Raw genomic sequence first — 16,836 nt, 5'->3', positions numbered from 1 at the left:
ATATATATATATATATTTAAAGACCAGTAAAGACCAATAAGGAAATATAAATGCATAAAATGTTTAGAAAGACAGTGTTTTATATTTATTACAATATTTAACTTAGACATTGGTTCAGTTTTTTGTTCTTTTTTTTGTTTGTTGATTTGTTCATTCATTCATTCATTCATTCATTCATTCATTCTATTCAAAGATATATTTAGATTGTAGGTCTTTTCATGTCAAAACACCCAAATCTTTTATTTATTTCTTTTTTGTTGTACATGAATAATAATAATAATACACACGTTACAAAGGTATGTTTGCTCTTTTTTTATATATATTTTGATTTCATAAGCATTATATGATTCAATTCCACAGATAAATAAATTTTAATGTGGCTTTTAGAACAAACAAATGCTCTTGAACCTTTCTCAGACACAATTCACTTGCTATCGATTCCCTGTCCTATCTCAGTTCAAAAAGCCTTCATGTCCACGTTTTGTGAGTTTGGTTGTTTAAAGAATAAATATATAAATTTAAAGACCACCCAGTTTATTGGCCTGAATAAGAAAATATAAATGCATTCAAAGTTTTCCCTTTGTTTTTCATTGTAAAAAGAAAGTTCTGTATATGTCTTTTTATAATTCAGACATTCGTTCAATATATTTTTTGTTCAGTCATTCGTTCATTTCTTTGTTTGGTCATTGCTCATTCATTCAGTCATTCATTATTTATTCTATTCAAAGTTATATTTAGATTGTATGTAGTTCTCCATCAAAATACAAAAATAATGTACAAAAATAATAATAATAACACTCAATGTCATATTGCAGAGCTATATATTGTGTTCATATTGTTTTATTTTGATGTCATAAGCATTGTGTGATTCATTTCCAGATATATATTGTACTGTGGCTTTTTGAATGAATGAATGAATGAATGAATGAACGAACAAACGACCGAACAAACGAATGAACAAATGAACGAACGAACGAACGATCAAACGAACGAACGAACGAATGAATGCAAAAAAAGAATAAATTCAGTGGTCCAAAAACAAATGTAGGTCACCATTCATCTATTAATTTTTTACCAGGGTTTGCATATCTGTAATTCTAGCAGTATTTGAAAGAATAATGTCTGAATAATAAATAACGTTGAAGCTAGAAATGTAGCTTGTTTTACTGCATAAAAAATACATATGCTATACTGTACATGTACAGGGGTGCCTGTGCTTTATAAAACATTTAAATGAATGTACCCTTTGTAGGTCACCAATCAAATAGGCAAGTTTGTGACATTGATCATGTTTAATGAAGCTCATGATACTCTGGCTCAGACTCAAATCATGCTGGAGCACACGATCGTCATCATGTGGAGTTCATGTATCTCTCCCTGTCATTAAAGCAAACACAGGCCATTCCTCTCCGACCCCTCGTTCCTGTGCTCCCTGCTGGAGGAGAGGTGATGGAGAGAAGTCGTGGAGCTTACCTGCAGGATTAGACAGCATTACACTCTTAATCCTGCAGCCCACGTCCTCACAAGTGAGAGAGAAGAAGAGAGGAGAGAAGGATATGCAAATGATAGTGATATGCTTGCACCAAGGCTGATAACACACGTCCACCATGGGCAAAGCAGACGGTCAGCATGACTACACACTCACACATTAAACATTAGCACACAAACAATTCCACATGTAAATGGCCCATCATGCAAAAGCAGAAAGCCAGGTCATGAACCAAATTTATGGTAATAGAGCGACAAGTGCGATCTATGCAATCCCAGACACTCGGATCAAATGGATTTTGTCTGACGCTTTGATTTCCTGTGTAATATGGAGCACGACCGCTGACGGCTTTGCTCATTAGCATTCCATAACAATAACTCTTTGATCTTGCTGAACGGAAAACACAAGCCCTCATGATTTCTGTCCTAAGTCAACACGGAAGTCAACACGGAAGAGCGTTCACAACTTATTTTACTACTGCAATGTGATGCACAATGAAATGCGTCTAAAATAGTACAGAAATTCATCCATCAGACATAAATGTATTAATAGAGAGTGAACGCTTGGATCTGAATCCTGGAACACAGGTGGCACTCACAATTCAGTATGTAGTCAAGCAGGTTGATTGTGTACATTTATATTTATATTGTACTGTATATGCACAAATACATAGTATATACACATTATTAGAATGGCTGATCATTTCACTGATTATTCATTATACTATGATTAATTATCCAGCTTTTATAGCATTTGATATATCTGACCTTTTGTCTATCCATCCATCTATCCATCTATCTATCCATCCATCCATCCATCCATCCATCCATCCATCCATCCATCCATCCATCCATCCATCCATCCATCCATCCATCCATTCAATTAACATTTGTGATAGGCAACACTGTGGCTCAGTGGTTAGCACTGTCACCTCACAGCAAGAAGGTTGCTGGTTCGAGTCCCGACTGGGCAAGTTGACATTTCTGTGTGGGGTTTGCATGTTCTCCCCATGTTCGCATGCGTTTCCTCCGGGTGCTCTGGTTTACCCCGCAGTCCAAAGACATGCGATTTAGGTGAATTGAGTTAACAAAATTGGCCGCAGTGTATGAGTGTGAATGTGAGAGTGTATGGGTGTTTCTCAGTGCTGGGTTGCAACTAGAAGGGCATCCACTGCGTAAAACATATGCCACAATAGTTGGCGGTTCATTCCGCTGTAGCGACCCCAATATAAAAGGGACTGAGCTGAAGGAAAATGAATAAATGAACATTTGTGTTATTATTCTATATAGTCCTTTTTAAAATATAATAATAATAATAATAATAATTATTATTATTATTATTATTATTATTGCTCCTAATGAAGACTAAACTATGCAACCCTGTTGCCACAGCCATAAAACCCTGCTGTCCAATTACTCACTGAAGCTAAGCAGGGCTGAGCCTGGTCAGTAAAAAAACTAGGTTGCTGTTGGAAGTGGTGTTAATGAGGCCGGCAAGGGGCGCTCAACCTGCGGTCTGTGTCCTAATGCCCCAGTAAAGTAAAGACGATAAACCGAGGTCTCTATCACTGTCTCTTCACTCGACCAATAGCTGGTGAGTGGTGTGCAACCTGGTTGCGTTGTCCTGTGGCTGCCGTCGCATCATCCACGCATGCTGCACACTGGGGGCGGTGTGGAAAGTCCACCCAACCCCCCCCACCACACCCCCCCCCCCCCCCCCCCCCCCCCCCCATTGTCAAGTGCTTTGGGTGTATATATATGTATATATAAACAAAATCACATTCACAAGATATACATATTTTATGCTATATAACAATAATTACTATTGTTATCATTTGCATCAATATTGCAAATAATATCAAGGTGATAACTGAGATATCGTAACTATTTTTTTTTTACTTTTAGAAAAGGTATTTTGTTGAAAACACAACTTCACCTGGGAATATAAATGAGCAGCTTAAAACAATGTATAAGAACTATTTTAAACAAAGCAAGCAAGCAAACAAACAATTTACAAACAAAAATGTTGATTTTAGGTTGACTATTTTTCTTTCAGCTTTAGAGTTTTCTATTTCACAGCTCTGACTCAAAAGCAGATGCTGGCGTATTATGCCAAGCAACTGTGCGCACACACACACACACACACACATATATACACACAGGTCTGAGATCAGCCATCACAAGCGCTTCAAATCAAAGCGAGAGCACTGCACTCCTGCATGGAGCCAGTGGGAAGCAGCTCTGCCCAAATCCATGTCTCAGCGAGCTGGACTGCACTTCCTCTGGCTTTGACAGCACTTACCAGCGGGGGCTGCTCGTAGTGAGACCACCGTAACAGCACACACAGTGACTGCGTGGATGTGGCAGAACTTGAGTAGACTGTGTGCGTGCGGCCCGTAATGTGGACAGCAGGGTGTTGAGCCGTCACAATAGCCCAGGAAGAGGGGAGGGTTGTGGACTTTCTTCCGGAGAGAAGTCATAGGCTCGGTCCTCTGCTTCTACCCATTGATCTGTTTGAAATTCAAAGCCCTGCCATTGACAAACTCTAAACTCAGGATCGGGACACAAGCCCCACACACCAGCTCCCAGGAGGATGGAGCACAGAAAAGAAACGGTCCCCTTCCCCCACAGCAGCACTTAAAGGATTTTTCTTCTTTTTTTTTTTTTTTTGTGGTGTGTTGATATTCGATAAGACCGTGCACCATCTGTGCCCACACCTGCCAGGTTTAAGAGAGTAAGGTGGCGAGAGATCTGCGGGAAATAGCTCTCTGAAAAAAAACAAAACAAAGCTCTCGTATCCAGCGATTTCCTATATAGTTGAATGTGACGGAGGGGGCTTAGCATGTGAATGAATCTGCGGACACACCTGTTAATACACTGTGCCAGGACGTGTGTGGATGTATGCAGGGGCAGGTGTATTGGCGTGCGCTGCTGAGAGAATTGGCAATGAATAGAGCGGATGGCAGATCAATACCAATCTGGAGGCAGCGCAAGGAATGCTAATAGCACGCTGCTTCACGTGGCATATAGCCAAGAGCGGCATTGCGCTACCTTTGTGCAATACACATGCTGAATGAGACTACGTAAAGAAGTGCATATTACTCAAACACACTTGTTAATTGCACTTAAACATATAACAAAACCGATAATGATAACTAAACAGTAGATCAACAGTGGTTTGTAAATACAAGGCCTAAAAATTGACAAGCATTAAGAAAATAATATGTATATATACACTGTAAAACCTAAAAAGTTAAGGTAACTTTAACCATTTGAGGAAACTGATTGCAACAAACCATTTAAGTTCAAAAACTAATCCTATTGAGTACTGTGAACTTAATCCATTTAAGTAAAAGAAGCAATTTGAGCACAGTAAAAACCCAATAAATGAAGAAAACTCAACCCATCTGAGTACTGTAAACCCCAAGAAGTTAAGGCAACTCAAACTGTTTGAGAAAACTGATTGCTTCAAACCATTTGAGTTTAAAAACTAATCTATGAGTATTGTGAACTTACTCCATTTAAATTGAAGTAATGAGGTATTTAATTAACTCATTACCTTCAACACTGATTTCACAACTCTTTTCGAATGAGTAGAGTTAACTTTCAGTCAATTTTGAGTTAACTACACTCATTTCATTTGATAAAGTTGACGGTTGGGTTTTACAGTGTAGTGATGAAAAGCTCATCTCAAGTGTTTTCAGTGCAAAAGAAGACGATGAAGACGAAGAAGAAAAATAAGAAGAACATTGCCTCAAACTGTTTTGAATAAAAACTAATAATTATTAAATTAAAAATTAAATAATAAAAACGTAAAAAAAAGGAAATTAAGGAAACAAATAGCTAGCATACTGTGTATAACTAAGATATACCCATTGTTCTTGCTGATTCAGATGACATAATGCAGCTACGCATAAGAATCACCAGTAACAGTATCTGAGCGAGTGTGTGTTTATGTCTGTGAGCAGAACGACAGATGTGCTTCGTGTTGAAAGGTGGCGTCACTGGGTGATCAAGAATGATGGATGCCACACTGCCCTCTCGTATCCAAGCCTCTTTGCCCATTTAACTGACTGCCATACCTCAGAGCCAAATGCACACACACACAGATGCAGGGGGCTGAATTTCATGCTGTTATCGTCCCCAAGGCAAGGTCACATTGCCGTCGCCCCTCTCCCCATCATTAGAGTCTGCTCAGATAATAGCTCAATACCCAATTTTACACAGATCTCCTTTCTCTGGCATCTGTCTTCAGAAAACACACACACACACACACACACACACACATATATATATATATATATATATATATATATATATATATATATATATGCACATCTGTGCATGTTGGAGTGCCTCAAACACATGTACACACATGAGAACAAGACTCTAAGGCATAAACTGTCTCTCATGTCAATCTCTTTTCTGACAAACAGGCTAAAATCTATTTCCTCAACTCTCCACTCATTCACACATCCTTTCTCGTCCGCGTGACCTTTCATCGTGAGGCGGAGAGCCGCTCAATCTTTCTGACAGTTCAGCCCGAATCGTGGGCACATCAAAAGATGTCGATCTTGGGAAAGTGGAGGGCAAACAAACGTTAGCGACTGACTCAATCCGATGCCTCGCGCTGCCATCTGCAGACAGGGTGGGAACGGATTCAGCCGGGTGTCATTTTCACCTGCATTTGCGTTCAGGTGTTTCTTCTCGGGTGGGAAGACTTGCCGCTGACAGCTGGCTCCACCTGAAGTTCTTGCTCTCATTGTGGAGAGCGATCTTTAGGTCCATGTGCACTGACAGACAACCTGTCAGATGCCGTCAAGTGCGCCAAGAGGCTTTCCTTCACAGCACCAGCTACCTGAATAGCCACACAAAAAAGCTTAATGAGTGTTGGCCAAGGGGGCCTCGCTTCTCCTGCCACCGGGGGACTACTGAATCTCACTACCCCGAGAGACTCGATATATCTGGAACACAATGAGAGTTTAATATATGACAATGAGCAATTGCACCACCCAGATTACATCACCCACAACAGCACTGGGGACAGGAGGCGAGAGATTAGGTGAAGGAGACAGAGGATCCCTGGGACACGGGGAGGTGCAGAAATGCTGGTTTGTGAGACACGTAGCTGGTTCACATGCGGCAGCAGCGCTTGAGCGAGCAGCCAGGGAAGTGATGCGTGAAACTGGCCAGCTTGCAAGACAGTCAAACGCACACACACAATCAGCAGCCAAATTACTGCAGAGAAAATGAATACCTCCATCCATCCATAGCAACAGGCCAGTGCCACTAAGCACACATTCTTAAACACACACTCATAGCACATTAATATCGGTGTGCATAATCAAGTAAACACACTTGGGCTGGGTGGTGTGATCTTGTGACTCTTTAAATATGCCAGGTGGTAAAGGTTTTGTGTTAGCGTTACTTCTGATGGGCTGGTACTTGATGATATGATGATTAGGAAATATGTGATTGTACAGTACACAACCAGACTTGTCATATGGATTTGTTAACAGGTGCTGAGTAGAGACCGTAGAGGGAGAAAAAAAGTTTATTTGTGGCTTACATGTGATTTTAACATGTGACACTGATTTATACTGTACACCAGTGGCCCCCAACCCACAGGATCAATTGGTAGCAGGTGGTACAAGAAATTATTAATTGTTTTCTATTTTATTTATTATCTGAGTCTGAATAATCTTTTATTTTGAAAAATTACTGTATTCTCTCGCTTGCATCTACATCACTTGAGCGCCAAAATTTTACCCACACGCTAGCAAAATGAGTAAGAAACAGAAGTCTTTGGAATATTTCTTTGCGAAGAGGAAAATGCCCAGTGAAGCACCATAGAGCTGCCAAGGAATGGATCCGCAACCCATTTGTTAACAAATCAGGTAAATCCAGCATGTCTGTACAAGAAATTCTACTGCTGGAGATCGCAAACGACGGGCGTTCACATATCACGTCTTTTCCATACACAAGTTTGTTCTTTATAATCACGATGCTCATTTTGGAAATGACACTATTCCAGGTGCACCCAGATTAAACTTTTAAGATTGCTGCGAGTGCACCATGAGTCACGTGACAAGAACTGATAGATTTCTCCGTAAATAAAAGTTGTATCAGAGTTGCAGCAATGTTTTGTCAGCTTGAGAAAATGGTTTATAGTCACCTTTCAACTGCACACAACAAACGAGAAGTGACAGACCGGAAGTGATTCATTTCCAATGGATCATTCCTGGGAGCTGCGTGGAGTTCAGATCATCTCTGTATGTGGAAAATTCGGATCAAATTTGAGCTGCGGATCCGTTAAAACATTTGAACTCCTGTGACTAGACCGTATGCGACCGGCCGACCAGATGTGATGTATTCCAGTGTTAACCAAGCAGGTCTATGCACACGAGATGAGAAATAGTTTTTTTTTTTGTTTTTTCTTTGAATCAGTAAAAGTCTATATATATATATAAAAAAAAAAATTTCAATTCATAAATTAGTAATAAAAAATATAGAATTTTTGAATGTTGTCTCCACATTCCCACCAAAATTCTTAGCAGTCTATAAGTTTCTAGTATTCATTCATTCACTCATTCAACCATGGTGAATGCATGGAAAATAAAGGCTCTTGTGTTTTTTCCTATTTATTATTTAATTACTATTGTAAATGTGTTGTAGTTTTTAAAAACCTGTGAGCCAACATTGTCAAGTGTGTCTCTCACAAGACAGGTAGTGCAGAAGTTATTCGACAGATGTAGGGTCACTAGTGTAATTATAGATGTATAAATATTAATAACACATCCGTACAGTTTTTATTTTGTTAAGTACATGTACAGCAATGGTCTCAAACTTAATGCCTGGAGGGCCACAGCTCTGCACAGTTTAGCTCCAACCACCTCCAACTCACACCTGCTTAATAGTCTCTAGTAGTCTTGATTAGTTGAATCAGCTGTGTTTGATTAGGGTTGGAGTAAAACTGGGCAGAGCTGCGGCTCTCCAGGAAACCAGTGTGAGACCTATGATGTACAGAGTATGTACTAAGTTACTGAACTAAACAATTAATTCACATGTTACCACACGAATGCACTTTATATAAATTAGGTGACAAAATGTATATACTGCATTATGTTTATATGATTAGGATTTCTCATACTGGTGCAGCGCTTGCACATACAGACTCTCTCACAAACTCTTTCCCTTTCTTTTCTGCACATCTGTGGAAATGCCGTACACATGGAGGAGATGACAGGTGAAGCGATGATGGGTTTAAACACTCAAACCTCAAGATTGTCTCTCCAAGGCCTCACCATGCTAATTTTTCCCTCATTCATCTGCCTGTAACAGCACCTGATTACAACAGAACAAATGCTGTTTACAGCAGTTGGCCGCGTCTGCTGTGTGTGTCACAAAGGGATATTAGGCAGTTGAGTTTAACTGAGCTAATTATTCAACTGTCGAGTCACTTCACTTGACTGTGAATTCCACATATGAATCAACTGTACACTTGCAATGTGCCATTATGTGGGCAGAGGGAGCATTTCACATGGCATTTTGCAGCCATTTAATATTCAAGTGTTAGAGACTAATCACACATATTGTTATTGTGACTATTGAAGTATATAATGTGTGTTGACAAGCTCTAAGCAGAACTGTTTCACAACAATGATAACTTAGCACTTAATAGTCTTATTTCTTATACTACACAGAGAAGAGACAGAATAAGATAAGCAGATGCAAAATGAAACAAACCAATATGAGACCAAATAAAACATAAGAGAGACACTTGAACATTTGAGACAAGAGGAGTAAGCAACTTGAGGCAAAACGAAGACGAAACCAAATTGAGACACAAACACAAAAATGACAAGGAAAATAAGACAAGAAAACAGAAGAGACAAGCCCATAAAAAAGAGACTAAACAAGATGAAGTGAGTCGAGGGCAGACAAGAGATACACGTCAACAAGAGAAGTAAACAACACGAAGCAAAATGAAGACCAAACCGAGAAGAGACAGACAGAAGATGATGAAAATAATTTGAGAAAAGAAGAAACGAATCCAAGGGAAAAAAGGGACTAGACACATTGGAATGAATCAAGGAAAGAAAAGGTGAAGCAAGACAGTCCAAATGAGACAAGAAAAATGACAAGGAAAAATGAGACAAGAAGAGACAAAACGAAACAAACCAACACGAGACAAAACGAAACATGAGAAAAGACATGTTGGCATTTCAAGACAAGAAAAGTAAACAGTAAGAAGCAAACCGAAGAAGAAAAGACGGAAAGAGAATACAGAGAAGAGGAAAATACTGTAAGAGAACAGAAGAAAGTAGTCTAGAGATAAAAATTACACTTGACAAACTGAAGTTTTTTTTAGAAAAGCAAAGGAAATGAAAGCTGGTATGTTTTGAGGCAAAAATAATCAAAATCAAGAGATGAAATTATGATCAAGAACAAGATGAGACAATCCAAGCCAAGAAAAATATATAAAATGAGTTAAGAGTTACAGATTTGTCTAGACTAGAGATACCCAAAGTAACGCCAGCGGGCCAAAGTTGGCCCATGGTACCCTTTCGTTTGGCCCGCCATCCCATCTGAAAGGAGGAGAGAGAACAATGCAGTGTTGGTTGGTGGTGAATGTCGTTGACAGAGATCGCATTTTGAATTTAACTTAACCTTTTGTTTCTTTAATTGAACAGCTACAAAAGAACTAAAACAACTAAACTTAAATGTCTCATTTAAATGTTGTAAATAAATGAGACTTTTAAAATACAAATACTGTCATTTGATAGAGGATAATGCACAAGACATCGGCAAGCAAATCAAGGCAAAGGCAGGAGCAGCTCGACTAGGGTATTCAGCAATGAACTTGTTCACAACATTGATTGTGTTATAAAGTTCATTATAAAAAGTACAAAAATATACATGCATCAATAATTAATATGTTTCTAAGAGTTCACACTTAGCTGATGATTGATTATAAAGCTTGTTTGGCATGCTGTCCAGGGAAAAGAAAGCCCTGAGCTCATAAGTTCCTCGAGCCCGGGGCTCCCTCCCAGTTGCAAGGCGAGAGGGGAGTTTGAGCTCAGCTTGATCTTGAGAACTCCCCTGCTTTAGTAGCTAATGAACAGATAGTGATTGCTCTAAAGAGATAACTACTTACTAGGAGCATGTCTATGGACATAAACCGGGGAACCCGAGGGAAACCCATGTGAGCACAGGGAGAACGTGTAAACTCTGCACATAAACATCGGCTGGCTTGGTAAGGACTAGAACCAGTGACGTTCTTGCTGTGAGGCAACAGTGCTAACCACTGGGCCACCATGCCACCCATCTAGGAAAGGAGGAGGAGTAGGGGTGGAAAGGGGGATTCTTTAAGATGAAGATGGCTGTTATATGGAACTTAGAGAATTTATAGTGGCTTAGCAATCGTCTGATAGGTGAATCATAAATTAAATGATGCGGGACCGGCTGCAAGCAATCATAAGCACGGGATCCTCTCGAAATTAGTTTATAGATAAACTTCACTTAAAGCAACATATTCTAGTTATTTTTTAAATATTAGCAAAAAAACTAGGAAATTAGCCATGGCAAATTTAACGTAATACGATTTGGTATATTTAACTTCGGCCCACAGCCCTCAATCAAGTTTGGTTTTTGGCCTTTTATAACAAAAACTTCGGGCACCCCTGGTCTAGACCAAACAAAACAAGAAACAAGACCAGACAGAAGCGGAGAAGATAAAGTACAAGAGGAGATGAAACGGGAAGAGATGCACGCACAAAATCACATTCTCCTTCAATTCGCTTGTTCTCAGTTTCAGTTTAATGTGCTTTATCGGCATGATAAGTAATTGTACATTGGTATTGCCAAAGCATTAGCGGCTTAGCTGCGTATCTGCATTCTCTCTTTCAGCTGCTGATGCAGGGAGGATGGGACATTTGATTTACAGCCCCGCTTGTCCGCCATCCACCCAGACACCTCCACAGAGACACGGGAGGCTGGATTCAATCTCCCGCTGACCTTCATTGTGAAGGACAGAGCGCTACAGAGGTGCGAACAGGCAAAATGCATAATCTAAAAAAAAACAACAAATGCTTTCAGTATGATTGAGGACGTGCCGTCCTTACAGAACAACCCCAAAGCATGAGGAACCCAAGTAGATCAGTCATATCTTACTAGGACAAACGCTCAATCCAAATGGAAGAGCAGCGGAAGCTAATAGAAAGTGTTGAAAAATGAGTAAATGTGTGAAGAGGTGACAGCACAAGTGAAGCTGCAAAAACAGCATGCGCCATAGAGGAGCTGTGGGAGAACCAGCAACAGAGGATGTGATTAAGTTGTAAATACTGTCAGCGTTAAGGTCAATCACTGAGTTTACAACCGTCACTTTATCGAGAAAGAGATGGAGTGAGCGAGAAACACAGAGGGAATGAATGAGAAAAACGAAAGAGGACGTGTGGGCTTCGTGTTGCTGAGATGGAAATCAAACGGCACCCACATCACACAGAGCTTTACAACCATCTGCTCTCACACATGCTTAATAGCGCACCCATGACACACACGCACACACATCCTCTTCAAGATGTCTGTCTGCGAGCCCACAGGGACTTTATCATGCTGCCCCCATTAGGCATGTGCAACATATTTTCATAATCCACTAGTCGGCATGTTGTATGAATGATGTTATGGCCTTAAAGTACACACATTCGAGTATTGGAAAGAGCACAACCTAATAAAACTACTTTAAAAAGTTTACAACTATTACTTCAGTAGTTAAATTAATAGATACACTTTAAAAAGGACCAAACCAAACATATTTAAGATAGAAATATTGCAAAAATAACAATTTAATGCATTTATCGCATCATTGAGGGAAATAAAAGTATAACAGTTTAATATGTATTGAGATTGTCACCTGCAGTGAGTGACATGAGGTCCAACAGTAACTTTATATAAATAAATGTACCAATAATCCATGTAATTTAATTTTGAATTAAAGCTAATTCATGTGCATACTAATTCATTTTCTTTTTGGCTTAGTCCCTTTATTAATCAGGGGTCGCCACAGCGGAATGAACCGCCAACTTATCCAGCATATGTTTTATGCAGCGGATGCCTTTCCAGCCGCAACCCAACACTGGGAAACATCCATTCACTCTTGCACTCACACACATACACTACAGCCAATTTAGCATATCCAATTCACCTATACCACGTCTTTGGAGTGTGGGGGAAACCGGAGCACCCAGAGGAAACCCACGCGAACACGGGTAGAACATGTAAACTCCACACAGAAATGTAAACTGACCCAACTGGGGCTCGGACCAGCGTCCTTCTTGCTGTGAGGCGATCGTGCGCCACCGTGACGCCCTGTGACACTACTATGTATATATTTGTAATACAGACTATTTTAAATGCTAACTATTTTATTCTCTATGCCTAATTTCTCCTGTTTCTCATCACACAAACACTATGAACGAATGTTTACAACTAGCATATGTAGATTAGAGGAGATTCATGAATCTCATGTGCTGATTAGCTCCTGTGACATGTGACACACACAATGCAAAGACAGCAGAGCCGAACAAACAATAAAGAGCTCCTCGATTTTCACACATCTGTGTCAACACAAAAGCTCGTGAAGCGCTGACGCTGTGCTCTGGGGTTAAACGCGCTGTGTCTCGCCCACCTGCGCTGCTGGTGCCTGCCTGAGAGTGTGTGTGCGCTTCCTGAAGCGTCCAGCAGGAGGGGCTGCTGTCTGAGTAAAGGAGAGATGAAGGGGAGAGAGAGAGAGCGAGCGTTATCAGGAGTGGATGTCAAACTGAGCTGGAAACCAGAGGAGGGAAAAATGATGGGATATATATTTTGCTGTAGAATTCAGATTTTTTTTTTTGTCTGATGGCTTTGGTAGGGGGGAGTTTTGTTAGAGACGAAATGGGTGGTCTACCAACTGCCAGGCATGCAGCTGACTGCAGGAGCCTTGTACATCATCTCCTTTCCTGCTCTCTGCAAGTCTCCCAGCATGCCCTGTATGTGTCCATAGCCCCAGGCTAATAAAAGGACTAGAAATGACCAGGAAACTGTTCAAATGCACACATACCTACAGTGTATTCCTACTGTAAAGTGCATATCCCGTGCTTATTCTCAGACATGTTGTGGCTTGCTTCTAGTTTCTATCGATATGAGGCGTTTGATGACAGAGAAAGGGGCTGCGTTTACTCCCTGGACCTTGTAAATGAAAAATTGGCACCTACTGCAACAATAATAGAATTTGTTCCTTACCTTTCCTCTGCACTAATGAGATGCTAATGAGAGCCCTGGGCAGCAGGGTTAATAGAATCCATATTTTCAATTAAAATCTCCCTCTCTCTGTCTCAATTCCTTATGGAAGGCATCCTCGTCGCCATAAACAGGCCCCAACACAGTGAGGTAAACAGAGCCAATTAAGTTTCACCATCTCTTGATCACTCCATCACTCTCACAGTTAGTTGTGTGTGATCAAACGAGCTGTCATCAGGCATATGGCTCGGCAACAGACCCAGGGCCCATTAAACTAGCTCACCATAGGAAGAAAGAGATGGAAAGCAAGGGAAAGCTTAATCCACTCTCGCTTCCTCCAAAGCCGAGATTCTGTCTTTAATTCTACATCAGCCTTGCAGTGTGTGGGGTGTTATGTGTGCGTGTTTTGCTGAGGTCAGCTGTGAATGTGTGTGCGGCTAGCCTGAAAATCCTCAAATGTGCTGTTATCAGTTCGGTCCGGCCTGGAAGTGATTTAGGGGTCTTGATCAGGGGCCGCCTAGTGCCATGTAAGTACACATACTACTGATTGTGTGTTCAACCAAACACACACGTTTACACCCAAGCACGTGTACTGAATTAAATTGCATCGTATCTTTCATCAAGTCTGCTATTATTATCCTTTCACCCTTTCCTTCTTTTTCTCACAGCATTCTTCACCTCTCTAGTCAGGTTTGTTTACACAAATCTCCGAGACGCATATGGTGCTGAAACAAACTGGTATCAAAGCAACGTGAGTTTTCGAACATATGCATGTTTGTGTGTGTGTGTGTGTGTGTGAAAGAGAACAATGGAAAAAAAGAGAAAGAGTGGGAGTTCTATACTGTATTTTTTTAAAGCAAAAGAGAGAATGTAAACATGAATGTTACTTGGATGACTATAGTGTGGTCAGGTATGAAAATGAAGAGTTTAGATGCAAAAACCTCTAAATGCCGTTAGATATTTTCCTCTAAAATTATAATTTTTTTCTGACTCTTATGTGTAGGCTCAGAAATTGTACTTTTATAGTGACGAATAAGTTCTTTCCCTTGCCTTTAAAGTGAAATAACTGAACATAAACATAGGCTCATTTTAAGCTCATTTTATGAGGAAATTTCAGATGGCATTTAGAGGTTTTTGCATCTGAACTCTTCAAATAAACAATTTACACACATACACACACACACACACACAGAGATGTTTCATAAACAGTTAATGACTAATGACATTTCACATCTTAACCGTCACCATGGGAACTTGAAATCACCAGAATACTAAATCAGACCAAAGCACAAGCTTTCAAACATGTCGCTCATGACTACAAGTAACTACATATGCTCATCTGAGATAGCAATTTCAATTAGACAGCTGTAAACAACCAGCCTCAGGTGTTCCCACCATCAGCAAGGTCAACCTTTAACATACAAATCATTAAAACAGCTTTAAAACGGTCAATAGATTCCTAATTTCCATCCCAAATCCCTGGTGACCCAACGCCCCCCACCCAAACATTCCTCAATTGCTCAGCAACAGCATTCCCTCACAAAGCAGTCACTTTGTTTTTTACCGCCGAAATGCAAATTTGATCAAATTTGCCAATTTAGCCCGTTTACTCTGGGAGGTAAATTAGGCTAAACTGCAGGCTTGTAAATATTGAAACTCGCACATGCATGAATAATTAAATGAGAGGGAGGAAACGTATCAACTAGAGGCGCATTCATTCGCCACTCTCCGCCAAACGTCACTCATCCAAACTACAGTTAACAGACATCAACCTAAAGTGGCAGGCATGTCTGCCGAGACCTACAAACCAACACGCAGACAAAGCGTTAGCGGCTGAAAGGCGTAAACAGTTGAAATGTGAGCATCTCGATGAATGAGATTTCCTGACTGCTACAGGCACAGGCATGAGATTGAATGGAATTATTTGGGTCTACGGTGTACATCCCTGCTGCTAATAAGACCTTTGGAAAGGTTTGGTTGCTTGTCCAGCTGATGGAGCAGCTCATCCATGATGTTCACTCGCAAAACAGTTGGTCCTTCAGGAGGAGCTGATTGACCAAGGAAGTTTTTAGCTAGCCAAGAAGCCATCAGAATCCAGTTCCACCAGCAGGATCTGAAGTAATTTCCCAGTTCAGCAACATTCTCTCTCTCACACACACACATTAAAACACACGCGGCTCTGCAGAGCTCTTACCGGTCTCTTGAGAGAGGGCTTTAGCTCTGCTGCTGGTGTTGCCTGAGTGATGCATCGCTCCAAGCATGAGTCTTCCCCTCGTATCACCTCCTCTCCAAATGATCGGACGCGGTCCCCCTGGCAGACTCTCTCTCTCTCTCTTTCCAGGAGGCAAGGGCAAGGATTATCAGAAGCCGCGTACGAGAAGCAGTTGCGCCCTCTCTGTCTCCGTATGCCCTCTCTCACACAACTTCACACACACGCGGGCAAACGCCACTTCCCCCTTCCCGATCGCACGCCGCTCTAGTCCATAAACCGATTGGAAAGGTCTAAGGTATGGAAGAGAAAGACGGATGAGGGAACAGATGACAGACAAAACACACGGAGTGGTTGTCAACCTCTTGACGAGCGCAAAGAGAAGTATGCAAAGGGTTGTTCCATCCTACATCTGCACATGACTGGAGCTCCGCACAGACACTGAGCTCGCTCTGAGAATTATACAGCATCGCCTGCCATGCGCATGAGAGAAAGAGAGAGAGAAGAGACGATGAGAGATGAGATGAGAGAGAGAGATGCGGGAGGAGAGAACATGACGTGCGGGGGAGCACGAGAGATAGAGAGAGAGAGAGAAAGCGAGGAGGGGTGTGAGGATGGGGAATGTGACAATAGCATGTTGATCAAAGAGAGAGGAGGAGAGAAACGAGCAAGATCGCGCTGTTTCCTCCGTATAGCTCGAGAAGAGAAACGTTTCGTGTCAAGCCATGTTAATGAGAGTACGGTCAGCATTCATCCTTTACCGCACGCAGGACAGACTGATTTTTCACTTCGTTCCGATGCACACGAGTGTCCCTTTGGAGGAGGCGGGCTTTCAGCATGTGGACGACCAGCCGACAAGATGA

General features: G+C 41.1%; 1 protein-coding gene across 1 annotated transcript in view; it reads right to left on the bottom strand.

Annotated features, from left to right (window-relative positions):
- tenm2a (teneurin transmembrane protein 2a) overlaps positions 1 to 16,400 on the bottom strand; it is a 288,065-nt gene extending 271,665 nt beyond the window's left edge. Inside the window, 1 exon segment of the mRNA XM_056471643.1 lies at positions 15,959 to 16,400. Within this exon segment, the coding sequence (XP_056327618.1) occupies positions 15,959 to 16,025 (67 nt within the window). The 5' untranslated portion in view covers positions 16,026 to 16,400.
- Positions 16,401 to 16,836: the final 436 nt, after the last annotated feature.

Source organism: Danio aesculapii, chromosome 14, assembly GCF_903798145.1.
Source record: "Danio aesculapii chromosome 14, fDanAes4.1, whole genome shotgun sequence".
Taxonomy (NCBI): domain Eukaryota; kingdom Metazoa; phylum Chordata; class Actinopteri; order Cypriniformes; family Danionidae; genus Danio; species Danio aesculapii.
Note: the sequence above shows the minus strand (reverse complement) of the source record. Positions and strands in the feature narration are given on the sequence as shown.